Raw genomic sequence first — 19,549 nt, 5'->3', positions numbered from 1 at the left:
TTTGTTTGGTTTTTTGGTTTGGTTGGTTTATTTTTTAATTTATTTCTCTCCCCTTCCCCCCACCTCCCCCCGCCCCGGTTGTCTGTTCTCTGTGTCATTTGCTGCGTCGTCTTCTTTGTCTGCTTCTTTTGTTGCCAGTGGCACGGGAATCTGTGCTTCTTTTTGTTGCGTCATCTTGCTGCGTCAGCTCTCCGTGTGTGTGGCACCATTCCTGGGCGGGCTGCACTTTCTTTCGTGCTGGGCGGCTTTCCTTACGGGGCACACTTCTTGCGCATAAGGCTCCCCTATGTGGGGGACACCCCTGCCTGGCACCACTCTCCTTGTGCGCATCAGCACTGCACATGGGCCAGCTCCACACGGGTTAAGGAGGCCCGGGGTTTGAACCACGGACCTCCCATGTGGTAGGCGGACGTCCTATCCACTGGCCCAAGTCTGCTTCCCTGTGTTATAATTTGTAGTGTATTTAGAATGGCCTTCCATCCCTCCTAAATTCCTTAAACATTCACTCATTTTTAATTTACTGCTATTATCACTATTTTAGCATTTATTTTGTATTTTCTAATATTCTATTTTGTCCCATTTGATATAGCTGATTATTCCCCTGTCCATTTCCACATCAGTTTAGTTACTGTGGCTTTATAGTGTGTTCTTTGATTTTAATTTTAGTTATTTGTCACACATTTATATGTTCAAAAAGACATACAGGGGAGAGGGTGTAATTCAGTGGTTTGAGTGCCTGCTTCCTATGTACAAAGTCCTTGATTCAATTCCTCATACCTCCTTAAAAAAAAAACACCAAAAACAAGCCCCCAAAAAAGACATACAAAGGGTATTTTGTGTCCTAGCCACCCAGTTCACTCCCTGCAGGCAACCAATGTTATGTTTTTCCTAACTTGAATTGAAATTCAAAAACAACATTATTTTTGTGGGGACGTGTTGGTGTGGGTGTGATATATTTATTAAATAATGCACAGTGTTTTGTGGACTTAGTAAGGGGTCCGTGATTTTCACCTGACTGGCAAAGGGGTCTGTGGACTGAAAAAGGTTAAGAGCCCTTGCTTTACACACATATAGACATGATTGAGGTGAATATATTTTCCACCTCACTGTACTCTTTCACACAGAAGTAGCAAACCACTCACATTTCTGCACCTTGCAGAAATATTTACTTTAAAAAAATGTGTGCAATATTCTATTGTATGGATTTACCATAATTTACTTAGCTAATTCTCCATGGAGAACTTAAATTGAACATTTAAGTTATTTATAGACTTTTTAATATAAACAGTGCTGTAGTGAATAACATCATAGCACATATAATTTCATACATGCAGTTATGTCTGCGCAATAAATTTCTAGAAGTAGAATTGCTAGGGCAAAGAGTATATGCATTTATAGTTTTGATAGATATTGTTAGTTTGCCCTCAAAGAAACTGTACCAATTTACATCCCTGCCTGCTGTGTATGAGAGTACTTATTTGCCCACATCCTCTCCAACCCAGTGTTTTATCAAACTTTCTGATCTTTGTCAGTCTTACAGATTAAAAAAATCATATCTCTGTGTACTTTTTTTAGCTTATTTTGAAATACTTTCAAACTTAAGGGATAGTTACAAAAATAATACCTCTCCCTTACAGAGAACTCCTGTATACCTCTATCCCCTGCCCCAGATACCCAGATCCATCGCTTTTAATATTTTGCCATATTTGTTATATCATTTTTTCTGTCCTTCAATCTATCAGTCCCTCTACCTACCTATCCGTATATCTATCTGTTTATCAATACATTTCCTGAACACTTGAGTGTAGATTATATGTATCATGTTCCCTGAATACTTACTACTCCATGTTCATCTCCTAAGAACAAGGATCTTCACTTATGTGTCCATCTTAATGCAGTTATCATGTTCAATAAATTTAACATTGATATAAAGCTTACAGTCTATATTCCCATTTTTTCCTTTGTCCCAATAATGTTCTTTTGAACCTTCTCTCTCGTTAGATCCTGTTTAGGATCATGTACTGCCTTTAATTATCATTGTTTCTTTAGTTGCTCTCTGTTTTTGTTTTTTTAAATTGTTAGACCATAAACACAACATAAACTTTCCCATTTCAACCACTCCCAAGCATACCTTTCAGTGGAATTAATCACTTACCACCTTCAATTACTAGAACTTTCTAATCTCCCCAAACAGAAACCCAACAACTATTTTGTAGTTCCCCATTGCCCCTGTCTCCTTTCCCTGGCAACCTGTATTCTAATTTCTGTCTCTATGAGCTTGCATATTCTCTGATATTTTCTTTATATTTACCATGGGGTTAAAATTTAATATATTAAATCTATAACAATCTGTGTCTCTTTTTGTTGTCCTTACATCATCTTGTGTCTGCTTACTGTGCGGGCCAGCTCTCCATGCAGGTCACCTCACCACGCAGGCCGGCTTGCCTTTACCAGGAGGCCCAAGGAACAGGACCTCTCGTATGGTAGACAGGAACCCAGTTGCTTGAGCGATATCCGCTTCCCTTTCTGGGAATGTTTAATCTCTCACTCTTTTTTTTTTTTTTTAATAAATTATGAAATATCAATTATTAGCATTTTTAATTTTTTAAAAGATTTATTTATTTATTTCTCTCCCCTTCCCTCCACCCCCACCCTGTTTGTCTGTTCTCTGTGTCTATTTTGCTGCATCTTCTTTGTCCACTTCTGTTGTTGTCAGTGGCATGGGAATCTGTGTTTCTTTTTGTTGTGTCATCTTGTAGTGTCAGCTCTCCATGTGTGTGACACCATTCCTGGGCACGCTGCACTTTCTTTCGTACTGGGTGGCTCTCCTTATGGGGCGCACTCCTTGCGCGTGGGGCTCCCCTATGCAGGGGACACCCCTGCGTGGCACGACACTCCTTGCGCGCATCAGCATTGTGCATAGGCCAGCTCCAAATGGGTCAAGGAGGCCCGGGGTTTGAACTGTGGACCTCCCATGTGGTAGACGGATGCCCTAACCACTGGGCCAAGTCCGCCGCCTCTCCCTCTTTTTTGAAAGACAGTTTTGCTGAATATAGAATTCTTAGTTGGCAGTTTTCACTTTCAGCATTTTAAATATGTCATCCTACTGCCTTCTGGCCTCCATGGTTTCTGATGAGAAATTGGCAGTTAATCTTCCTTGTATGTGATATGTTGCTTCTCTCTTGTGGCAATCAGAATACACTATCTGATTTGATTATAGTATGCCATGGCATGATTCTCTTTGGGTTTATTCTGCTGGGAGTTCATTGAACATCTTAAGGGTGTATATTTGTGTATTTTGCTAAATTGGAGAAGGTTTCAGCCATCCTTTCTTTCTTTTTTCTTTCTTATTTCTCCCCTCCCCTCCCTGCCCCCACCCCATTGTCTGCCCTCTATGACCATTTGCTGTGTGTTCTTCTGTGTCTGTTGTATTCTCATTAGGCAGCTCCCAGAGCCCATCTGGAGCCGGAGAGAGGTGATCATTCTCTTGCTCCACCTCAGCTCCCTGGTTTGCTGCGTCTCATATTGTCTCCTCTGTGTGTCTCTCTTTTTTGTTGTTGTTGTTGCCTCATCTTGCTGTGTCAGCTCTCTATGTGGGCAGCACCACTCCTGGGCATTCTGCTCTCCTGTGCAGGGCCTGTGCTCCTTGCGTGGGGGCCACTCCTTGTGTAGGGGACACCTTTGTGCAGGGTGACACTCCTTGGGTGCGGCAGCACTCTACATGGGCCAGCTCACCACATGGGCAGGAGGCCCTGGGTATCGAATCCTGGACCTCCTATATGGTAGGTAGGAGCTCTATCTATTGAGCCACACCTGCTTCCCAGCCATCCTTTTTTTAAATATTCCCACTGCCCTTTTGTCTCTTCTCCTTCTGGGACTCCCATAATGCGTATATTGCTACACTTAATGGTGCCCCTCAGGTTCCTAAGGCTCTGTTTACTCTTCTTCCTTCTTTCTTCCTTCTGTTCCTCAAACTAGATGATTTCAGTTGTCTTATCTTCAAATTCACTGATTCTTCTGCCAGCTCTGATCTGCTATTGAACTCCTCTAGGGCATTTTTAATTTCTGTGCTGTGGTCTTCAGCTCTGTCCAGTTCCTTTTCATAAATTCCATTTCCCTATTGATATTCTTTTTGTTGTCATCATTTTCCTGATTTCCTTGATTTCTTTGTCCTTATTTTTCTTTAGCTCTTTGAGCACATTTAGGACCATTTTTAAAAAGCCTCTGCTATGTCCCAGGCCTGGTCTTCCTTGTTGGTGGTTTCTAATGCCTTAATTTTCTCCTTTGCCAGGCCGTAACTTCTTGTTTATTTGTTTTGTATTCTTTTGTTGAACTTGGACATTTTGCTATTTTAATGTGTTATCACTGGAATTTAGACTCTGAAGTATATGTTCCTTAAGCTTGTGTCCAACTGATGTTTTGGCAGCGCTTTCCTTGAATGCAAGGAGGTACCAAAAAAAAAAAAAAAAAGGAATAAAGAAAATACTTTTCCCAGTCTTTGCAGACTGACCTTTCTTTCAGGACTTATTGGTACAAAGAGGCCAAAGCTAGAGGCCATCCTGATCCTTTCTGCACATGTGTCCTGTCTTGCGCATGTGCGTGTGGCCCTGGGAACAGTCCCCTCTTCTCTAGGAAGAAGTTTCCTCATGGTCCCGGGCACTGCACTTTATAATAGCCAGCAAGCCCTTGCCCCAGGAGGCCACTTGGCTGTTCTCCCACAATGTTCTGTAGAACTTGGTGAGCTGCCTTCGATATGTAGGGCAAGTTCTGGGACAGCAAGTCCCTCAGGCCTCCACCGGACAGATCGGATCAGACCTCTGTGCTTCCAGATGTGCGGGAGGGCTGCCCTGCTCCATCCTCTGTCAGGCCCCAGGATCTGCACTAGGAGTGCAGGGCCTCTGCGCCGAGTCAGGGAGGGGTGGGGAGGAGCAGCCCGGGGCCACAAGAGCCTCCTGCTTTTCAGGAGCCTTTTTCTTGATTTGGCACTCGCCCTGTTACTGCCTTCTTTAACTGTTGTCTAGAGGTTTGAGAAAGACGTTTCTGCTAGTTCTTGCTGGTTCTTCAAAGCTTCTGTGGAGGGACATCTCACGCTGCCATCTTAATTGGAGCCTCTCTGTAGAGTTTTAATTTGCATTTCTCTTATTATGAGCGAGGTATAAATTTTCCTATGTTTATGAGTCATTCATATTTATCTCTACTGTGAACAATCTTCATATCCTTTGCTCTTATTTCTTCTAGGTGGTTGATCTTTTTCTTGTTTCTTTTCAGAGGTCTTTATATATTAGATAAAAGTAGCCATTTGCCTGTGATCTTAATGGCAACTATTTTCCCTAGCTTACCATTTGTGTTTTGACTCTCCTGTGATGGGATATTATTTTTTCCATGCAGGAACAAATTTTACATATCAAAATTTAATCAGTTTTTCATGGCTTCCAGGTTTTACACCATACTTAGAAAGGCTTCTTCTGCTCCCTTTCTTTGTAATACTTTATGACTTTGTTTTTAAGTTAAAAATCATTGCTCCATTAGTTTATGCTGATATAAGATATGCAGTGTGGATCTGACAGTTTTTTTTTTCAGTTAACTAGCTAATTGTCCCAACAGTGTTTATCGAATAATCATCTTTTCTCCTCTAATTTAAAATGCCACTTTTATTGTATATTAAGTTCCCACTTGTATTTGATTATACTTTGAGAATTCCACATTATCTTAATTGTTCCATGTGTCTGTTATACACCAGTGTCACATTGTTTTAATTAATTATTGTAGCTTTATAGTAAAATTTAAAAATCTAGTAGTGTTAACTCACAATATGCTTCTTTTCATTGATTTTTTCCAGGTGATTCTTGCATGTTTATTTTTCCAGATAAACTTTGAGATCAACTTCAAAGGGTCTTTTAAAGAATCCTGTCATTAGTGAGTTTTATGCAGCTAAATGACGTGGTCAAAGTTGTATTAGGGGGAAGCGGACTTGGCCCAATGTATAGGGCGTCTGCCTATCACATGGGAGGTCCAAGGTTCAAACCCCGGGCCTCCTTGACCTGTGTGGAGCTGGCCCATGTGCAGTGCTGATGTGCACAAGCAGTGCCCTGCCACGCAGGGGTGTCCCCTGTGTAGGGGAGCCCCACACGCAAAGAGTGCGCCCTATAAGGAGAGATGCCCAGAGCGAAAGAAAGTGCAGCCTGCCCAGGAATGGCGCTGCCCACAAGGAGAGCTGACAAAACAAGATGACACAACAAAAAGAAACACAGATTCCTGGTGCCGCTGATAAGGATAGAAGCGGTCACAGAAGAACACACAGCGAATGGACACAGAGAGCAGACAACTGGGGCGGGGGGAGAGAAATAAATAAAAAATAAATCTTGAGGAAAAAAAAGTTGTGTTAGGAGGATTACTCTGACTGTAGCATGGAAAATAGATGGGAGGAAACAAGACGAGAGACAAAACAACGAATGAAAAGGTTTTTTCAGCAATCCAGGGGAGAGTGGTTAGATGGGGAATTGAGACTAGCAGTGAGTTTGAGGGGAGTTTAGGTCAAAATGACCAGACTTGGTGCTGAGTGGGATGTGGCTGGGGTGGGGATGAGGCGTGGCAGTGAGGAAGTGCTCAAGGATGACTCCGAATTTTTCTGTTAGGCAATAGGATGGAACTTTTCTCGGAGATTTTAACCACAGAGATAGGGCTAGTTTGGGAGGAAGGTGACAAATTCACCTCTCCTCCTGCTGAGTTTGAAATGCCTGCAGGCATTCCTGGAAGAGCTGTCCAGCGGGTCCGAAGTTTCAGAGAGGGATCTGGGCTGGAGATACAGAGTGGTGTAAAGAGCCCTGAAGGAGCCCAGCATTTAAAGGATGCCAGGAAGTCTGCAAAGGAGGCTGGGAAGAAGCACCCAGAGAGGGCAGAGGAAAAGTAGGAGGGCATGGTGTCATAGGAGCCAGGAGAGAACAGCTCTTCAAAAGAGAGCCAGCTGCTTCTGAGAGTTTAAGTGACTTCAGTGAAAATGTCCAGTTAGATTGATTTATTTTATTTTATTGTTCAGGAGGTTCCAGGGATTTAACCCAGGACCTTGTGCATGGGAAGCATATGCTCAACCACTGAGCCACACTCACTCCCTCCAGTTGGATTTAGTAACGAGGAAGTCAGTAGTTACCTTGGCAGGAGAAATTCCAGTGAAGTAGAGGGCCAGGTGTTGAGAAGCGTGTGGGAGACAGGAGTCAGGTGGAGGCAACTGGTCCATCCAGAACCTTGACTGTGAAGAAGAGGAGAGGGGGCGGGTTAAGGAGGAGAATGATAGATAAGTTATAGTCCTACCTTTCCTTTTCCCTCCCTCCCTCCCCCGCCCTGCCCCCTCCATCACATGGGAGGGAACCATGTTTAAATACAGATGGAAGGAGCCGTGGAGAGGGAGAGGTTTGAGAGCCAGTGCTTGGAGGACGTAGTAATCCTGAGGAGGATATAAGGGTGTTAGAGAAATTGTCCAATACGAACTGCCTGGGAGAGAGTAATCCGTTTACAGTGTTGGTGAATGTTCTCTGATGGTTTTAATTTTTGGCTTTTGTTGTTTTCTAAATTTATTTTGGTGGTGTTTATATTTTGAGAATTTAGAGAAAAAACCTTAAGAAATTGGAGACGGTTTAGGAGTTTAACTGGAGGTTAAGTTTTAAAAGCAAGGCACAGAACAGTGTGTTAGTTTGCTAACATTTGTGTAAAAAGTAGGGAGCAAAAGTAATATATAGTCATATTGGCTGTACGTGCATAATCATAATCAGTATTTGCAAAGATTCCAAGAAACTAATAATTGGGTTAGCCACTGGTTGGTGGGAACTGGGTAGAAGGAGAACAAGTGTTGGGAGTTGTGTCTTCTCTGTCCAACCTTCTATCTTTTTAACGAAGTCAGTGTATTGCTTGTTCAAATAATCTGGTCTAAGCTGATTTCTCTCTGAAAGTAATGATTCCTGCTGAGCCTGTGTTGTCTCAGTTACCACAGCTCCAAGTGTCTGTAGAATCCGTTTTTCTGCATCTGAGAAGCACGAAGAAGCCAACTCTTGTCCTGTACCTGCAAGGTACAGATCTTTGCCTTTTACTCCCCTCTTCCCCACTGGCGACCAAGCAGCCCTGGGGGCGGGGGGCAGTCCCGGAGCTTGGGTCAGGGCAGAGGACCATGGCCTGCAATGTCTGGCCCTTTTAGCTGCAGTATGACTTCGCTGACTCCCAGACTGGCCTGTAGGAAAGGAGCAAGGGGCAGTCATCATCCTCAATTCTCCTGCTCCCGCCTCCCCAGCTGTGTCACATCCCATGACAGCTAACTTGAGACTTCCAGGCTCCCCATTACCATTATGTTGGTCTCAGAAACTCTTTGTAAAAGCCCAGAATCTTTTCCAAGAATAAACAGACATAAAATACACTGAAAATAGGGGGGAAAAAAGTTCTTCAGCATTTTTCAGTAAGTTTCACTGTGATTTTAGAGCCAATATCTGAATTATTGCATTGACTAAACATGTTATACTCTTAATCCTTAGTTTTATATTCCATGCTGATTGTAACACCCAACTGTGGAGGAGTTCTAGATAAAATTAAAAAAACAAATAAATATACATACTTTAAAACCTTGAAATCCTATAAAATATCCAAATTCACTAATGATTATTTCTCAACTACTTTTAAGGTGCCAGGTAAAATAAATCCCTTGCATCAAGGAATAGATTCAGTTAGGACTGTGTTTATGGTACCTCATGAATCCAGAGTCACTGATTAAAATCCTCAGCTGAACTATATCATTCTTCTGGAGATTGATAATCTGGTTAATCACCTTTCTCTTCTCTGGATTCTCACATGTAGGGAGCAGATGCAAAGAGCCTGTAATAATTGGAGGACCAAATTATTAGTTTTATGACCAGTGATGTAGTAACTCCCAAGGCCCAATTGGGCAGTGTTCCAGGATCAAAATGCGATCTTCTCCCTCCTTCCTTGTAGCAGTTTGATATGGTTAGGAATTCCAAAAATAGATATTGGATTATGTTTGTAATCTGGTCTGTGCCTGGGCTTGATTAATTTATGATTAGGGCTTAGATTTGGTGGATGGGGACTCAGAGATAAAAGGCATGGCAAAGGACAGAGTTGGGAGTTTCTGATGTTGGAGTTTTGATGTTGGAGTTTGATGCTGAAGTCTTAAGTTGGAGCCCCAGAAAGTCAGCATGCAGAGGAAAGAGAACCACCCCCAGGAAGAGAGGACCCGAGGAATAGAGAACACAGAGGAATAGAGATGGCTCCTTAGACATGGCAGAAACCCCAGGGAGAGAGACAGAGCCATTCGCCTGATAGTGTACAGCTGACCTTGTGAAGAGAGGCAAAGTCTAGAGAGCCTCATAATCTACAGCTGTCCTTTTGGAGAAAACAAGAGCTGAGCCCAGAGGAACCCAGGAAGCCTGAACCCTCACAGATGTCGGCAGCCATCTTGCTCCAACATGTGAAAATAGACTTTGGTGAGGGAAGTAACTTATGCTTTATGGCCTGGTAACTGTTCTCCCACCCCAAATAAATACCCTTTATAAAAACCAACCAATTTCTGGTATTTTGCACCAGCACCCCTTTGACTGACTAATACATGCCTCCTCCCTGAAGTGAAGCCAGCTGAGCCTGCGTAGCCAACATGGTGGGTGGCCAACATGGCCTGCCCAGCCAGTCAGGAGAAGCTGGGGGCAAGCGGATGTGGCTCAACTGATAGAGCATCTGCCTACCATATGGGAGGTCCAGAGTTCAAATGCAGGGTCTCCTGGCCTGTGTGGCGAGCTGGCCCACACGCAGTGCTGCCACATGCAAGGAGTACCATGGCACGCTGGAGTGTCCCCCGTGTAGGGGTGCCTCATGTGCAAGGAGTGCACCCTGCAAGGAGAGCTGCCCTGCACAAAAAAAAGTGCAGCCCGCCCAGGAGAGGTGCCACACACACACGGAGAACTGACGCAGCAAGACAATGCCACAAAAAGAGACAGGTTCCCGGTGCCACCGAGAATGCAAGCGGACACAGAAGAACACACAGTGAATGGACACAGAGAGCAGACAGTGGAGGTTGGGGGGTGGGGCAGAAATAATGAAATAAATCTTTAAAAAAAAAGAGAGAGAAGCTGGGAAAGGCCCTCCTTCCACTCAAGGGAGATGCTGAGAGCATTAGGAACCAGGGTGCAGAAGCCATTGGTGCTGCCCCTGGCCATTAGCTTCATCTGCCTGGAAATCCACAACTCTATCTTTTGGAAAATTGACATGTTCTGCCCCAGCACAGAAAGAGTTCTGCCATCAGCATTAGCCATTTTACCCTGTCCTAATCAGCCACCCCAACGCCGGAAAACCTGGACCAAATAACCATATACACAGAGATAACGTCAGGAGCCTGCAATCCTGCAGAGCAAGGAGTGCCTGAGACTGGGCTCTCTGCAAGTAGACACATCTAATCCCCAACAGTACCTTGAACCACTTTGGGTATGCCCCTCATGCCCAATCCCAACCCCAGAAACTAGAATTGGCAGAAGCTCTCTACTTGCCAACTTGGGAATCACCCTTGGTCCTGCCTCATTGCCCTTCACCATTGAGGTCCGTGGTTCCTTGGTGTTTGGACTTTGTTCCACTCTCAGTTTACCTCCCTCAGACCTGATAACCTACGTCATAGCTCTGTGTCAGAGGTGCCTAGAATCCTCCTGGAATTCCGCGGGACACCTCTTCACCACCAAGATTTCTTTTTGAGCCTCCCAGGGCTGGACCTCACGGGCAGGCCGTTGACGCCGTCATCTCTGCACTCCCTCAGGAGGCTCCAACAGCAGTCCCATTACAGGTGTACTCCTGTCTGCTTTCCGGTGCCCACAGTCCCTCATCAAGACCTGACCTGGCCCAAGGCCCTACAGAGATTCTTGTGCCTCCCGCCCTGATAAGTATTTTGGAATAATAACACCCATCTTAAAAAAAAAAAAAGGTAGAGAAATCCAATTAAATTCTGATTTTTCCCAAGATGAATGCTTTGCACTGTACTGGAAATTCTTTCAGATCATTTTTCTCATGTGTGTTGCCCCTGCCTGGCCAGTGTCTACCCATTCCTGGTCCAGCACTGGGTCCCAGACAGCTGAGTGGAGGGACTTTGGGATGTGGAGGCACAGAGGCCCTCCCTTCTTCATTTGAAATCGGGGTCCCATGTTCTGAAACAAGGATGGTGCCTCCACAACCTGATTCTGAGGCACTCCTCAAAATATGTAGGTACCAGTGTACAGATTCTTCAACTTTTTTTTTACTTGTCCTTTGCTACTCTTTAAAAAAAAGAAAAAAGAAGGCGGCACTCCCTCTCTCAGTGGAGTCTCTCTGCCATCGCTGTCACATCAGCCAGTTTTTCTGCTATTAACACCCAATCCAAAATCCCTGGGATGTTCAAGGAGCAATGATTGTTCTCTCATATTACCTGTTAGAGGCTGCAAGGCGCCTACTGGGGCTCTGCTCCGTGCATCTTCTGCAACCTAGGCTGAAGGGGTACCCTCTGTTTGGGATATGGCATTCCCTGGCAGAAGAAAAAGAGAATGAGGGTTTCTGCCTGGACAAGATACCTGTCACACCTGCTCGTAAGCCATTGGCCGAAGCAAAGCATATGGCCCAGCCCACATTTTTTCAGCCATTCACCCCAGGCTGCAGCTTTCAGAGGTGACATAGTGTGGACAGCATGTGGGGCCTAACTGAGATGTGGGTCCTCTGGGGAGGGCTTTGAGAGGGGCAGAATGCTGGGGAAGGCCATGCAAATGCCGCTGCTCCTCCTGGCCACAAAAAGGCTCTGCAGGTGGCCTCATCTCTACCAGCTGACCACCACCTTGACACCCACGCTCCCTTCTAACGCCCAGGTAGCCTTGGGACAAGGCAGCTTTTACATACATAGCCTAATTTCGTTTTCTCATCAAGGAAGTTAGCTTCGTCATTTCCACTTTGCAGGTAAGGAAACTGAGTCCAGGAAGATGAAGTAACTTGTTAATAAGTGGAGGATGCTGCATTTGAACTGATTCTCTGAGACTCCAAATCATATGTTCTTTGAACTGCCACATTGGATGTTGGCCTTATGAACCTTAGAAATGAAATGCTGTGTACATATGGAATTGGTAACTAGAATAATTATGTAAAATACAAAAGTTGTTTATGAAATAATATTAAGTGCAAAACCTAGATCAGAAAAATCTGGGGTAAGGTCTATATATGAACTCCGTGGGTAAAATCTATATACGGATAAAACTTAAAAAGGAACAGAAAAAATGATATATTTGGTGTATTAGTCAGCCAAAAGGGGACTGATGGAAAATACCAGAAATTGGTTGGTTTTTATAAAGGGTATTTATTTGGGGTAGGAGCTAACAGATATCAGGTCATAAAGCATAAGTTACTTCCCTCACCAAAGTCTATTTTCACGTGTTGGAGCAAGATGGCTGGTGACATCTGCCATGGTTCAGGCTTCCTGGGTTCCTCTGGGCTCAGCACCTCTGTTTTCTCCACAAGGTCAGCTGTAGACTATCAGGCAAACAGTTCTGTCTCTTTGCCCAGAGCTCCAGTTTAAGGCTTCAGCATCAAACTCCAGCACAAAACCCCAACATTAAGAACTGTCAGCTCTGTCCTTTGTCATGCCTTTTATCTCTGAGTCCCCACCCAACACCCTACTGGAACAAGAGGTTTATATAATTACTTAGTCAAGTAAACCTATGAATCCAAAATAATCTAATATGCCCAGAAGAAAAGATCAGTTTACAAACATAATCGAATATTTCTTTTTAAAATTCATCAATAATATCAAATGACTACATTTTGCCTTTAGGGTGATAGGGTTTTTTTGTTTGTCTTAATTTATTGAAGTATATCACTCATACATAAACATACATAAATAATAAGTGTATAGTAATAGTTGTGAACTTTTAAAACAAACATATAACATCATAAGGACTCTCATACCTCACCCTACCACAAATACCTTGCACTATTGTTAAACATTTTTAGTTAATGATTAAAGAGCATTGTCAAAATATTACTACTAATCAAAGTGTTTTCCCCAACCTACCCTATTATTATTATTATCTTTATCATTTATATATGAACATATATAAACAATAAGTGTATAGTAAAAGTTGTGAACCTACAAAGCAAACATACATAACATCATATAGGGGTCCCATACATTGACCCTCCACCAATACTTTGCATTGTTGTGAGATGTTTGTTGCAAATTATGAAAGAATATTGTCAAAATCTTACTACTAATTATAGTCCTTATCTTATATTTGGTGTATTTTCCCCTTACCCCTCCCTATAATTATTTTTTAAATGTATTTTTATGACAGAAATTGTAAACTTACAAAATAATCATGCACATGTACAGAATTTCCAAATAACATCCCTCTATCAACACACCACACTGTGGTGAAGCATTTGTTACAGAAAAGATAATATCATCTGATTGTTACCATGTCTATAGTGTACATTTGACACACATTTTCCATACTGCCCCATTATCAACACAGTACATCTTTCTCATAGATCAAGAATATTATATTATTACTAACCACAGTCCATAGGTCACTCCAGTTGTATTTTTCCCATGCATACACATTCCCAACACCCTGCAGTAGTGATGTACATTTGCTCTAGCTAACGAAGGACACTCTTGCATCTGTACCATCAGCCACAAATCTCATCCACCTCTTGGTTTACCATGCTATTCAGTTCCTAGATTATTCTCTACCATTCTGTCAATTGGCATTTATATACCTAGACTACCATTTTCAGGCACATATCCATTTGTAAACTGGCTGTTACTAAGTGTTACCATCCACTCTATACATTTCCACACTTTTACAGTAAAGCTAATTAAAACTTCTACATACATTCAACATCAGTAGTCCATCTCAGTCCTCTTCTTATCTCCTTTAAGAATCCACCACCTGGGTTGGTAGGGTTTTAATTCTTTTTTATGTTTTAAAGTTGACTTAGTAAATATCTTTTTAAATAATTGAATTTTTAACTCTCACCAAGCAAGAGATTGGAAGTTGATGGGAATGATTGAATCATGTGTCCATTTGCCACTGTTTTTTTTTTTTTTTAGGATGCAGATTTAGGCTAGATACCAAAAACCATATAGAGTTTGACAAGCTCCTTTGTTCTTTTTTTTTTTTTTTTTTCCTTTGTTCTTAAACATCCTTCAACTCCCAGCCCTAACTAAACAAGTGCTGTCATCTGGTAAGCAAGAGAACTGAGAGGACTAAAGTCAAATAAAGTTTGGATTAAGATCAGATACATACTACAAGGGCAGAGAGATAAGGTTGGGCCAGGGCAAGGAAGAAATGGAAATATCACATGTAAGCAGAGACTATCCCTCCCCAAGACAATCCATGCTGTAATACAGGATTTGGGCCAGCAGGGGTTAATGCAGAAGAGGCAAGTGGAAATGGAAACTATATATACAATATATTTCTAGAACATCTCATTTTTTGGACCCTCTCCTAAAAACCTTCAGCACCATCTCCATGGGCTGGCCTCCAAAAGCCATGAAACATGAAAATTTATGTTTTCAAGTACATTTAACGTCACTGTAGTGAATACATAATTACAGCAACAGAATCTTATCTTTTTTTTTTATCCTGGAATGAAGCCATCTGTCTCTTAAAACTGTTTCTATCTTGGATAATCATGTTTCTGCTAATAACGTATGCCACAGGCACACAGCCTCTTGGCTAACAAGGTATTTTAATTTATTCTATCCCTAGAATAGTGTGCAATATTGTCTGAGATCAACATCCAGCTTACCTATCATGAATATTTTTCCCCCAGGCCCAAAATTGTTCTATACTGAGATCTCATTATTTTAGGAGATTAAATTTAGAGTTTGAATTATTAGAATAGATTGGAATTGTTAAACTAAATTAGTGCAGCCATTTTTTTAATCAGCCACTCAGGAGAAACTGGAGTTATCCCCAAATCCTTTATGAGAAAATCCATATATTTAATGAAGTAAAATTAGGGGTCAGTTCTTAACCAGAGGAATCTCACCTATAAAATTCTCCATCATAAAATTCTTTTCATAATAAGCTAGATGTTTTATATACAACTCAATTTACCTTTAAAAAAAATCTGTTTTCATATATTTCACAAACACATCTATTGCATAATGCTATATATACATCTCTCCATTATGTGAGATTTAATGGTTCAACTGAGAATTTGGTCTTTGACAATCAGAAATGTTGCCCATTATGATGTCAATCTCAAAAATGTTAAGAATATATTCCAAGCATTCTTTAACAAAGGATTTTGGATTATTGACCATGAATTTATCTTTAATCTGTTTATACTTTCATTTCTGCCATTTTGAGAAGAATGAGGTACATGTTTTCCACTGATATTTTCCTCTCTAGCTCAGGGGTTGCAAACTCCAACGTCAACACAATGTGTCACTGATGTGATCCGGGTGTAAGGGCTAAAATCGTGAGAGCAGGTGTCTCATCTAGAGGTAGCAGCCACTCCCAGCTACAGCCCATTCTTGCTGTGTGGGGATATGGGACCAGTATGGCCAAAATGTTCTGATTTTTTTCACTTGAAGCCTCAAAAATGAATTTTCAGAATTGTCCATTCAATCACAAGTTTTTAAAAAACACTGTGTAGAACAAATGGTCCATGGTCTATAGATATTCCATGGCTTGCCAGTTTATTTCCATTTTAAATATAGTCCTTTTATGTTCCTACTGTGCTTCTTTGTTTCTGGGATTTAGAATATGAATCCATGGTTCCCTGATTCTCTACTTCCTAATTTTTTTTTTTTAAGATTTACTGTTATTTATTTATTTATCCCCCCTGCCTTGTGGTTTGTGCTTGCTGTTTGCTCTCTGTGTTTGTTGTGTGCTTATCTTCTTTTTAGGAGGCACCAGGCACCAAACCCGGGACATCTCATGGGAGGGAGGTGCCCAATGGCCTGAGGCACCTCCCCTCCCTGCTTGTTCTGTCTCTCATTGTGTTTCTTTGTTGTGTCTCTTTGTTGCATCATCTTGTTGCATCAGTTTACCACACCAGCCCATCACATCAGCTTACCGTCTTGCTTGTCTTCTTTAGGAGTCACTGGGAACCAAACGCAGGACCTCCAGTGTCGTAAGCGGGTGCCCAACTGCTTGAGCCACATCTGCTCCTAATTTTGACCATTTTTACTATGTCATTCTGACATCTTTCAGCTTAACACACTAAAGCCTACTTTAAATTATTCTGTGACTACATAGAAATTGTTCCAGGTCTGCATTATTGTATATACCCTGACTCAATGCACAATAATTGACAATGGTAAAACTCTAAAATTCAATCTTTTAAACTGTTTTTATCAATTGATGTTCTTGAGGTAAGTGGCAGTTTCCAAAATCGTGACTGGTCACAGGCCAACTCTTCTTTCCCGTCTCTGCAGCCGTCATTTCATCAAGCTGATACCGTGAGGGGAACCCGCCATCACGGGCTGGTGGAGAGGCCTTCCCGGAACCGCTTCCACCCCCTTCATCGACGGTCTGGGGACAAGCCAGGACGACAAATATCCTTTTCACTGTCAGAGGGGAGAATGGCTTTTAAAATGTTTGAAAGTTTTTTTCAGGACTTATCTTCCCTGGATTTCCCCTTTGGCTTCAAAATCTTCATTTTATCTGATGAATGGAGGCAATAAAAATAAACGAGTTGGAAAACTGGAAACATTTCTGAAGCCAGCATTTGGAAAGTTCATTGTAGGTGTTTACTTTATGAAAGTGTCAACAAAGTTCAGGCTAATGAAGTAACCTGACAGAAACATCATGTAATTCAGCCCCATTGCGTGGCCTTCTCGGCATTTCCTCCAGAAACTTTAGCATTTTCTTCAGAAATCAGCCAAGTCAGAGTTAAACCTAACTTTGAATCAGCCTGGAGAGAAGTTATGCTATCCCGCTAAAACAGATAAACAGATATTTGATTTACTTTTTTATTTCTGGTGACCTGTTGACACGCTCTTAGAATTTGCAGCAAAAAAAATCCATGTGATCTTTTCATTTGTGGAGTTTCAAACTCAGTAAATGACAACTAAAATATAAACCGATATTTAGGAAATTCTTGTCCAGTGATGTACGCGCGCAGCGAACCCTATGCTGTGAAGTAGAAATGGAGAAGAAGAGATTGCGAATTCATCCCATGGTTTTATTTAACCAGCGCTTGTTAGGTTAGAGGGGCGAGGAGGGCTGCTGTGTGACCAGCTCTGTGCGGAGGCCTTGGAGACCCCAGAACCGAGCCGGTCTTGGGAGAGGGCCCAGAAGCACACCAGGCCTGTGCTCTCCCTTTCACGTTTCTGGGCCCCGGGGCGCAGGGGTTCAGGAAGAAAGGCCGAGAGGGCTGAATTCCTGGCAGTGAGTTAAGAGCCGGCCGCACAAGCCTAGAAACCAGGAAGTGGGGGGAGGGCAGGCCTGTTGACTGAGCACCTACCCATGCCAGGCACAGTGCTGGGCAATTCACATGCCGTTTTGTTCTCACAGCCCTCCGAGTGGCTTATTTTCTTAACCCCCACTTTCCAATGAGGAAACGGAGTGTCAAAGAAGCTTGCCCAAGATTGAGCCCAGCTCAAGCCCACCCCAAACCCATCTTCCTCCCCTCCCAGCATCACATGCGTCCACTCAGTAATGACTTGGACCGTGTGCAAGAGGGACCCTGCGTGAGGGCTGGGGGGCGACGCACGGAGGAACCAGCCCTGCTTTTCTTGCCCTCGAGCTTCTTGTCGTTTTCATTCTATCTAGAGGCGGGGATAAAAGGACCACAGTGACTGTTAATTTCTCCCCTTCCTTCTACCCCTCTGGGACAGAGCACATGTGGTCAGCTTCTAGTTTTGTGTATTATGTGGCTATTATCAGGGAACGTGAAGATGATAAATGATTTTGAGAATTCTTTTCTGGTATGTGCAATAACTCTTACAGACTGCAAAGGGGAAATTGAGGCAGCTCTTCAGCTAATTCATACTCGCATGGGGGTTGAAGTCCTACGTGAAACCATTATTTAAATTGCATGAAATTTTCAAACAAATAACTTTTAATATTTCTTTGCTTGATTTAAGAATATATCTTTTTCTAATTTCGCAATCCCCTTTATTTTGCGTGTACTCCCTCTTTCTATATATCATTTATCCATTATACAACATATATAAGTATATATATATAGCCATCTCAAATCCTTTTTAAAGTAAGTGTAGTGGAAATACATGCATGTATACATAGCTTTATTAACCAAAAGAATCAATTTTAGAAGAGGAGGGGATTGAAGAAAAGAGAAAAAATGGAGTGTACTCGTTTACTTAAAAGAGATGTGTTAAGTATCTACTAGTGTCAGGCACTATTTTAGACACTGTATAACAAAATACTGTCCCTGCCCTCGTGTTGCTTACAGTCTAGTGGGAGAGGCCACTAAGCAAACGGGGTCACAGCCCAGTGTGATGTGCTTTGGCTGAGGCAGCTCAGGGGCTGTGCGAGCACATAGGAGGAAAGTCTGAGGCTGGAAAGGGGATAACCTGTTCGTTATTCAACAGGTTTTTACAGAGCCCTTTCTCTGCCAGGCACTGTTCTAAGCACTGGAGACTCTGACAAATAAGACAGTCCCTGCCTTCTGGGAGCTTACATTGTAGTCGGGAATAACAGACAGCAAACAGGTAAAGAATAATTAAGGAAGGTAATTTCAGATGGTCGTAAGTGCCGTGTAGCAGTTGGGTAGTCAAGCAGGGGGTACTTTTGCATGCGCAAGTGTCCTGGAAGGGGAGACCATGCTGTATGTTCAGTGGATTCTGACTCTTCAGGTGATGTATGATAGGTTTCACCTGGCCCTATATCTGGATCAACTTGTGAGAACCAGAGCAAAGCAGATCAACTCATAACGGGAGGAGAAGCAATAACCAAAGTAATATGCAGATAAATTAGCGTTGTTTATCATGAAAGAGGAGTCTGATTCCTTGGGCATGAAACATTTCTCTCTAGTCTCCTCCTCAGCCCCCAGCGGGGCCCTCGGCCTGGACTTCTGCTGCGGGGAAGCACTTCTTAAGCCTAGGCCTGCCCGTCCATGAAGGAGGGATTTTGTTCAGCTACAGGTTCTTTTGAGGAATCAAGAGCCCATGAGCTACTGTTAAAATATAAAAGTGGGGTGATTTCCTATCTAAGTTATGAATGTATTTGGGAGAACTGGGAGTTAGGAGGGTTGTGATCCCATCTTTTCCTTCTGTGGCCTGCCGTCTCTTGGTTGTTAAATACTTAAAATTGTCGACTTCCATACTTGTCTATTAGCTCCTTAATGAAGTTTTATCATTTGAAAGGACTAAAACCAGTTTGAATCTTGGTTAGAACAAAAAGAAAGAATGTATTCAGAGTCCTTTTATTACAGCTATGTCTTGGCTTGGATGTTATTTTAGGACGGGAGAACTGTCTTAGGGGTTCAGTCCTGACATAGTGATCTCAAATAAAATGAACATTGTTTAACAAATCCCCCAGCTTCCTCCCCGAGTGGGCAGCCACAGGAAGCACGCTCT

The 19,549-nt window shown here is 42.5% G+C and overlaps 1 protein-coding gene across 2 annotated transcripts in view; it reads left to right on the top strand.

Moving 5' to 3' along the window:
• Positions 1-19,549, top strand: part of CRTC3 (CREB regulated transcription coactivator 3) — a 113,620-nt gene that overhangs the window by 51,973 nt on the left and 42,098 nt on the right. The window contains exon 3 of one of the 2 annotated variants that reach the window (XM_058294720.2): positions 16,442-16,561. In XM_058294720.2, coding sequence (XP_058150703.1) covers positions 16,442-16,561 — 120 coding nt within the window. Of the gene's footprint in view, positions 1-16,414; positions 16,562-19,549 lie in introns of both variants that reach the window. The other variant, XM_071214380.1, reaches the window with a different exon arrangement.

The sequence above is a fragment of the Dasypus novemcinctus genome, chromosome 3, assembly GCF_030445035.2.
Source record: "Dasypus novemcinctus isolate mDasNov1 chromosome 3, mDasNov1.1.hap2, whole genome shotgun sequence".
In the NCBI taxonomy this organism is placed as follows: Eukaryota; Metazoa; Chordata; class Mammalia; order Cingulata; family Dasypodidae; genus Dasypus; species Dasypus novemcinctus.
This window is presented reverse-complemented; position numbering and strand designations above follow the sequence as displayed.